The sequence below is a fragment of the Buceros rhinoceros genome, unplaced genomic scaffold, assembly GCF_000710305.1.
Source record: "Buceros rhinoceros silvestris isolate BGI_N320 unplaced genomic scaffold, ASM71030v1 scaffold29842, whole genome shotgun sequence".
NCBI classification, from domain to species: Eukaryota; Metazoa; Chordata; class Aves; order Bucerotiformes; family Bucerotidae; genus Buceros; species Buceros rhinoceros.
In genome coordinates, this window is record NW_010398781.1 from 4,414 (window position 1) to 12,956 (window position 8,543).

The 8,543-nt window shown below is 50.5% G+C and overlaps 1 protein-coding gene across 1 annotated transcript in view; it reads left to right on the plus strand.

The window, feature by feature from the left end:
* Window positions 1-5,007: 5,007 nt before the first annotated feature.
* LOC104489123 (voltage-dependent calcium channel gamma-2 subunit-like) overlaps window positions 5,008-8,543 on the plus strand; it is a gene marked incomplete at both ends in the record, with an annotated part of 5,445 nt that continues 1,909 nt past the window's right edge. Inside the window, one exon of the mRNA XM_010131239.1 lies at window positions 5,008-5,190. Coding sequence (XP_010129541.1) covers window positions 5,008-5,190 — 183 coding nt within the window. The remainder of the gene's footprint in view (window positions 5,191-8,543) is intronic.

Consider the following 8,543-nt stretch of genomic DNA (forward strand, 5'->3'; position numbering starts at 1 on the left):
ACATGAAAGATGAGCACGTTATGTTTGAACTGGAAGGTGGGGAGAATTATAGGGATCCAGTGCCTGATCACTTTCATATTTTTAATATAAACATCTTCAGGCTATTTCCCTGAGGCAGGGAAATACTGTTACTCCTATTTTGAGTGAAAGAAGAGCAGGGTTAAGTGACTTGCCTAAAAAGATACAGGGAGCCTATGGCGGAAGGAGGTACTGAATCCTTGGCCAAAACCAAGCCGTCTTTCTGAGCTTTTAGAGACAACAGCTGTATCCAGCTCCCTTTATTTATTTCGCTAGAAACCATCATGCCAAAACCTCTGCTAAATTAGAGACTGAGACTGAAGGAAAGCTTTCAGTGGATTGCTTTTTTCCATAAATGGAAATACCACAAATCATTCTGGGAAAACAGGTCTTTCTGTTCTCAACCCTCTTTGTCTGCTTCTCTCCTTTTGGATGTCTTTGCCTCTGTCTCTGGCTCCCAGTTTTCAGATGTACAGTCCTGACCATTTAAAAGTGTTCCTACCCTGCAGGAAGGGAGTAGCTTTTCATTCTTTGGAACTTACTATTTTGCAATGGATTGCACTCTGCAGGCAAGCAAGACTTCTGAAAGAGACAGGGCTGCACAAAGCCCTGAAAAAGGCACAGAAATAAACTGTATCACCGATACCAAGCCAGGTTCTCATCAGGGGTAACTCAGTCTGACTCCCTCTGCAGCAGAGCTGACACCTGACAGCTGTCCTGGATAGACAGCATGTACCCAAACAATGACCTGGCCACGTTGGAGGAGGTCTCTCTGAGGGCTGAACGTGCAGTTAACACTGACTTTCTTGCATCTTAGACTTTCATTCTCTCTTGGCACCGTGGTGAGTTGTCTCTGCTCTTAATGTAAAGAAACAACTTCTGTCCCAGTCCAGGCACTGGCGGTGGCGGGTGCTTGTTGCACCGGTGATAGCTCCTCCAGACTGTGTTTTCCAAAGCTTGGGCAGGTGACAAGCAAATGCTGGGGATCTTGTCTAAGAACTCCCAGTAATACACAGGGGACTTGGTGATGCTCTGTCATTTTTCACGGACCTGTGTGTCCCCAGCCTTTCTGTCCTGAAAGTAGTCAGAGGTTCTACCCGTCTTCTTTGCAGCCTGCACATCCAAAAACAGGCTGCCTGAAAGATGCCCACACCAATACGCCAGGGAGAGGGAGGTGGCAGAGATGAATGAGAGACTGAGAAACAGAAGGAAGATCTGGTGGGTGAGCACGAGAAAGAGGATGAGGGGAGAGCCCGGACTGCGCTGGGAGAGCTGCAGGGAGGAGGTGGAGGCACGTGGCTTCAGTTGCTCAGAGAGGCATGTGGGAGAAGCCAGAGAGCTCAACACCTGCCTGTTTCAGGGTTCGTAGCCTGTAATAGCTCAAGTGGGAAAGAATGGAAAGGGAAAAGCGATGCAAGTACAGAGGAGACATTGCTCTTTACTCCCTTAAGGGGCCCTCAAAGCCTTCCATGCCCTCCCAAATAATGATTTGCTCTTGCTTAGGCATTCAGGAGTATTAACTATAGGGCAGCACGTGGCTCTTCCCTTCCTGGCTCCGCAAAATGCACATGCAGTGCAGGAAAAGGCTGTTGTGTCAGACATCAGCAGCACTGCTGAGCTGCTCCATACCCCTCCCCGCGTGTGGCCACCGCACTTCTGCCAGCACAGGTGCCAGGGAAGCTGCCACACCATCTCAGCAGGCCACAGATGTCCATCAGACCGGACATCTGTCTGCTGAGTGACCTTGGTGCAAGAAGTGACATTGAGGCCTTCCCCGCGCCAAGCGGGGTTTCTGAACCTCCGCCATCCGTCGCTCACCTACTCCATGCGCTTGCACAGCCGCTGGCACCGGCGCACCCACACCATGCCCTCTTTAACACCTCCCTGCACAGCATGAGGCAGAGGAGTGCTGTCACCCTCTTTTTACAGGGTGGGACTCTAAGGCAGAGAGAAGAAGCGTTTTAACAGCCTGCCTGTGGCAGAGCAAAAACTGAATCTTGTTCTCTTATATTCCCAGTTAGCGCATTAATGACCTAAATTCTGCATCCCTTCCCCATCCATCGCCCAGAGGAGCAAGGAGGCATTGGAGGAGAGAGTGCACAGGCAGTCAGCACCCAGAGTCGCAGCGCTCTGTGCTGAGCACAGGCAAAGCAGGGGCTAAAGAGGGACCAGCACCACCCACCCTGCCCTCTTGAGCCATGGCAGGGTTGGGCCAGGGAGGGCGATCAGCCTGGCACAGCTTATCAGCCTGGTGCAGCTTATCAGCCTGCCATGAAAGGCAGCTCCTCATTGCCACAGCATTTTAAGCAACCCAAGGCTAGACACCCAAATGGCCAAGCACCCTGCCGAGCCAGATCAGCAAGGCCTTTTGGACAGTCAGCACCAGGAGCAGATTTTCAAAGAGCCTGCATGGCCCCTCACCCTGCCTAAGCAGCTGAACCTCTAACTAGCCATCCTACACAAGTCCATATTAAAAGAGATTCTGCACGAGATGCAGCATCTTTCCCAAACAGCCTGATTCTTCACAGAGGAATTAACCAGGCTCAAATACAGCAAGTAAACGGAACAGGAGAGAAGGAGAAGAGGGGAAGCAGGGAAAGGGTGGCACAGAGCGAGGGGACTTCCAGACGCAGTGTCTCTTTTCTCCCTGGCTGTGCGCTGGGAGCCTTGCCTGGGAGGTGCATACGGGTTCTGCTGGCTCCCCCAGCATGTGTGGGCAGAAGGTACTCAGCGCTCAGGATCTGCTGGGCAAAGAGCTGAAATGTGAGGCTGGAGATTTCACCAGTGCTCAGAGAGTGGTTGTGTTCACATGCGCCGCGCAGCAGTGACCACAGCCAAAGGACCAGGGGGATGACCTGCTCATCTGTTGTGGGCAGACAGCCCCAAGCAGTCAGGGGCAAACAAGGGAAAGGACCCCCTTCATGTTGTGTCTGCCTTCCTCACAGGTATTTAAGCGAGCAAGTAGCAGGGTAGGAGTGTGGCAAGGGAATTTGCTTGGCTACGAAGCTTTCCTTCCAGAACAGCCATAACTGAGGAGCAGACACTTCTTGAACAAGGTAACTGGACTGAGGACGAGTGATGAATAACCTCCTTTCATATCCCACAGTTTCAGTGTGGGAATAATACTTTAGAGGATCATGAAGACGCTTTGCTCCTCCTTTCTTCTTCCATTACTTAACTCTTAACATGCACACGCATTCCTCTCTGCTGTCTCAAGCCTCTTCAAGGAAGCTCTTTGAACTAGTAGTTAAAGGAATTAGCTATCTCAGAAGCATCAGATACAAGCTGACTGGATGCAAAAGAAGCCAAGCTTAGGGGCGGACCTAGAGGAATTCACCTACCTGCCTTCTACAGCTATTTACTCAGCACTGCCTCCCAAAGCACTCCAAACCTTGTACCAGCAAGGCTTGGCCTCGAGAAGAAACTCAGGGGGAATCCTTTGAGCTTGGTCCTTCTTCCAGCTATTCCCAAAGATTCACTGGATATTCCCAAATATCATTGGAATGCCTTTGGAGTAACTCTTCAAAACCATGACCTGGGGACCTGACATGGTCCCTGTGGGTCTCAGCCTGGGCAGGGTTGGCCTGAAAGAGTTCTGAGTTCCTCACAAGCATCCCTGCCCAGAGGCAACAACCACAAGTGTGGTGGCTTCGTCGTCCCCTTGCCCTGCACACCCACCTGGTCCAGCAGCTGGGCTCAGGACCAGCAAGCAGCTTTCACAGGTTGCCACAGCATTTGTCACTCTCCAGACTTGGGCTCTCAATTCATCTGCTGAGGGAGCAGTCAGCCCGAGCCACTTCGGTACCTGACTTCTGGTGAGAGAACCCATGGGATCACCATGTCTATCCATGCACCTCATGCAGACACTGCATTCCCCCTTTCTGGACAGATTATGTCCATCTGTCCTGTGTTAATGACCAACCAGTCCAAGGGTCCAGGGGGGAATGTAAGGGAAGGTGGGAGAAAAAGTTGGGGGGAACCCCAGGAGGTGTCATGAAATTGCCTTTCACACACTCACCCCTGCACAAGCATGAACAAATGGATCCTTTGAGATGCTAGTCAGTCAGTGGTCATGATGATGATGATGTGGCTTGAAGATTACCTCTCTGGGGTGGTATTCCTGATTTCAAGAGAAGAGAGACATGAATGGTGAAAATAAGAGGCCGAGGACTTCCCAAATATCAAAAGACTGGGAAGATGTTGCTGTCCTCCTGCTGGGATGGCCTTGCTGGTGGTGGAGCGTGTGAAAAAGGTTGCAGAAAAAAACCTAGCAGAAGGCCCTGTACATAAACAAGCCTGACAAAACTGATGGTGACCCGCCAGGTTTCCCTCACTTACGGCAGAAGATTTTGGTTTTCCATTGCAAAGAGGGTTCTGCAGCTAAGCTGCATACACACACTTGCACCAAGCTTCTTGTAGCCTTAGACTAGGAGAGGACACAAGAGGAGGCCTGATAAAGGCATGCAAAAACAAGCAGTCACACAAAAAAGTAGATTAAGAGCTTTTTTTCTTCTCATACTGCACCAGAACAACAGGATGTATCCTGCCCATGAAATGAATAGGCAGCAAATTCACAGCTGAGAGAAAAAAATGCTTTTCCACCCAAGCCTGATCACCCACCGTGCACAGCACTGCTGGGATCCACCAAGGCCACTCCAGGTGAAACACAAACACCCACAGTTACACTGGTCAGTGCTGAGGGAAGGGTTCCTGACCCTCGTGCTTCACAGCATGACCCTGTCTCTGGCTCCTCTTCCTGTCCCACCTCCCTCAGAGTGCTCTCCTCTCCATCTGTGGCAGGAGTCATTCCTTCCACCACTGAGCGAGGGGCGCTGGGCTAGGTGGGCATCAAGCTGGGTCCAGACAGCAAATCCCATGTTCCTGTGCAAATAAGAGAGAGATCTTTTTTTTTTTTTTGTAAGTGTGTGAGGAGAGTTCCTGGGCATTTAACGGGCGTTCATGGACGACGGGCGTGCTGCCTGGGAGGAGGGCAGGGAGTGCACAGAGGGCACAGAGGGCAATGCAGAGGCTACTCCAGCGAGGCAGGTTTTGGTGTTCTCATTTGTTCTTTTTTTTCTTGTTCCCTAGGGAATTTTAAAGGTCTGTGTAAGCAAATCGATCACTTCCCTGAGGATGCAGATTATGAAGCCGATACAGCAGAATATTTCCTCCGTAAGTCCATAGGCTCTTCTCCTTTCAATGGCTTGCAGATGCTAGCGTCGGGTACCTTTTTCCTTCTGAAGGACAGGTGGTGGAGACACTGGGACTTCTGAGGTTCTGTGTGCCAGAGGAAGCCCAGATCCTCAACGGCCTCCACTCTCACCTTCCGGGGGCCCTGCCAATGAGATAGTGCAAGTTTCAAACTTACAGTTACAACCAGTAGCATTTTTTATTAATGGCAATTAATTACAATATAAATCCAGAGTCGTAATTCAAATGCATTGGAGAGCTGCCGAGTGCACATAAGGTCAGGGCTGGGCCAGCTGGGGCAGTGTGCATGTGTGTGAGTGCATGTATGTGTCCCTAAAGCAGAGGAAGTTTGTATTTCCTTACCTGATAATCCAGTTGCATCAGATTTAAGAGATCAGCCACATTATGTCCAAGGAGCACCCATTTTTGTCTTCACCTTTCACCAAAGACCAGTTGCCTACAGGGGGAGCAGATCTGATCTTTGCTGGTTTTAGTGATTTTAGTGATGGGAACAGGGAGCAGGAATAAGCACAGTCAGAGCCCTTTGAAGAAAAGACCTGGTGCTCACTCAAAGCCACTGGGAGAGGTGCTGTACCCCAGGCACAGGACATCTCCATAAGAAAACCTAACCTGAGCTCCTAATCCAGCCTGAGATGTGCAGGTAAAGCACCTCTTTGCGCATAGGGACAGGGAAGACAGCCTGGCCAGCAGGGCAGATCCACATTGAGTGTTGCCCTTCCCGGTCACAAGTCAGCATTTCCACCTTCCCCAGAAGCAGGAGCTTGCTCTTCCTTTAGCATGGCTGAACAGACATCACTCCTCCTTTTAGGTCCCCACCTTGCTATCCTGTCCTTCCTCCACAAGCCAAATGCCTTTTGACATCAAGCGAAGAAATCTTCTCCCTTCAGAGATCTGAGATAAGAGCTTTTGACCTCCCAAGGTTAAGCAACAGAGGTTTGCAAAGACCAGCAGTCTTTCAGAATAGCTCCTTGTCATCCGGACGTGCTCCAAGCCAGATGTGGAGACCCAGCCCTGCGGCAGGGATGAAAGAGATAATTTAGTCTCTGTGAGGCTCATTTGTATGTGAAAAGAGGCAGATCTTATGTTGCTTCCTCTTGGTTTCTCAAACAGCTCTTCATCCACTGTAAATTGTAAATAACCCAGGGAGATTTCTTCTTTCAGATGCCTTTCTGCAGCATTGGTCTCCTAATTGCTGCGAGGCCCCTGAACAGCATTGCTGAAGACTGGGGTTTGATCCGGTTTGGCACAGCGACTGTGCAGGCTGCCTCTGAGGGCAAACCAGATCTTGCAGAGTTGTTCGGGAACGAGGAAGCTGCTTGCAGCATCAGCTGCACTTCAGAAAGAAGAGTTGGGGGAAGGGGGCGAACATCTCAGGAAGGATGGGTCTGTTCCCCCTGAGGGAACAAGATCTGAAGGCAAGAACTGGCCCAACATCAGGACCCAATGATGTCCCTAGGGTAGAGCTGTATTTAAGAAAGAACCAGGTTCAAAGACGGATTTGGCAAATCAAGAAAGGACTACTGGGGTCACTCCTGAAGGAAATGGGATTTCTGCTGGCTTAGACCTTACTGGAGAGGGACCCTACTGAACAGCTTCTTCCCAGGACTTCTGCCAAGCTAGAGTCCCTGGGCACTCTGCACGGGCAATGCCTGGCAGTACTGGCAAGAACAGTTAGGAAGCGTTTATTAGTATCAGGCTAGGCAATTCCTTCATTCAGAGGACCAGAACAGTTGTGGGGCAGTATCCACGACTAGAAGGGCTTAGACTTTATTTCTGCCAGCTGTCCACATAAGGTGTCTTAGCCTTTTTGAAATCAAACTCCTAGTGTCAGAGAGGAAGCAGAATCAACCCTGAGTTTCTTTGCTAGAAGACACTCCGGAGTAGATATAAGAGGGAACATCTGAGCACTATCATGAGTCGCCTTCTCTTTAGACCAAAGGCTCTGGATCCAGGAAGACTGGTTGAGATTCTGCCCTCCTCTTGCTGGCATGGTCCTCCTGAGGGGCAGAAAGCAAGGCTGAGCGAGGCTGCTGTCCTCCCCTACCTCATAATGCCTGCAGCTCCTTGTGTCAGCTGGCAAATTTGTGTTCTCCCAACAGATAGGAATTTCAAATTTAAGACTGAGATAAAAGTGATATGGTCAGGGACCTACCGAGCATCCCTCTAGAAACCCTCTGAACAGTGGATGTCTGCTTGACGTTTGCTTACTGCGATTTAAGCTTCACATCATCAATCCCACATTGCTTTCCAGAAGCTATTAAGATGGTTATTATCACCACCCTGTTCCCTGACACACAGCCAGGAAGAACTGGAAAGCAAGCAAGAGATGTTTCTCTGCCTTTTGCATTCCCCATGCACAGGCAACGGGCTAGGACCCCCCTCAAAGAGCCGATGGCTTATGCCTGGTAGGACGCTGATGCCAACAGGATCTTTGAAGCACAGTCTCTGCCTGCTTAGGAATAAGTCCTGCACTTGCTTCAGTAGTGTTCATTCTGGCAGGCAAGGAAGGATTAGCTTTCAGCCCCCTTTCCAGAACTTTGCTCCACAAGCAGAATAGCATCAGCCCATCCAATACCTTTCTTTATCAAGCAAGGCTCCATTCCACTCTTTAACAGCTTATTCTCTCTTGGGAAAGGAGGAGGGAAGGCCTTCCTCATTAAAAAATACGAACATTGCTGACACGAGCTCTGGCAGACTGTTAGCACCCATTGGAGAGCCCACGAGCAGTGTGTGCATGCGTGCATGTATGGGGGGGTGTGCGTATACACAGTCTTGGCCTTTCGCTGCATGAATATGAGAGAGTCCCCCCAGAAGCGGTGGGGTATGTTTTGCATGCATGTATGAGCATATACGTGCATCTATGCCATTGCCCTCTGCTGGCTGAGCCCTTCCCATATCGACCGATGGAGAGTGTGCGTGTCTGAGAGCTGGCACATCCGAACCCATCACTGCCCTCTGGAAGAAACCCAGTTGTTCAATCACTAGGATAAGCCCCGCAGTTCCGCACGCAGGGCTGGGACTTTCACTTCTCAGCCCTCAGTGCAGCTGCAGAGCAGTGCACGGCACCAGGAGCTCCTTCCTAGCCCTAAAAAAATTTAGTATCTCCTTGAGATGTTCATGCCCTTTTGGGAGGATTTGAGATTGAGCAGCTCTGCGGGAAGTATTTGGGTTGCTGTTCTTTGAAGAGCTGACTCGAGCAGCAATGCCCCGCAGGAGGAGAAGCTGGATGGTGCCAGGGCTCCCCCTCCAGCCCATAAACCCCCTGAAAGTGGAGGAAAAGAGTGCGAAGTGGGTACAGGCAGCACAAGCAGGCT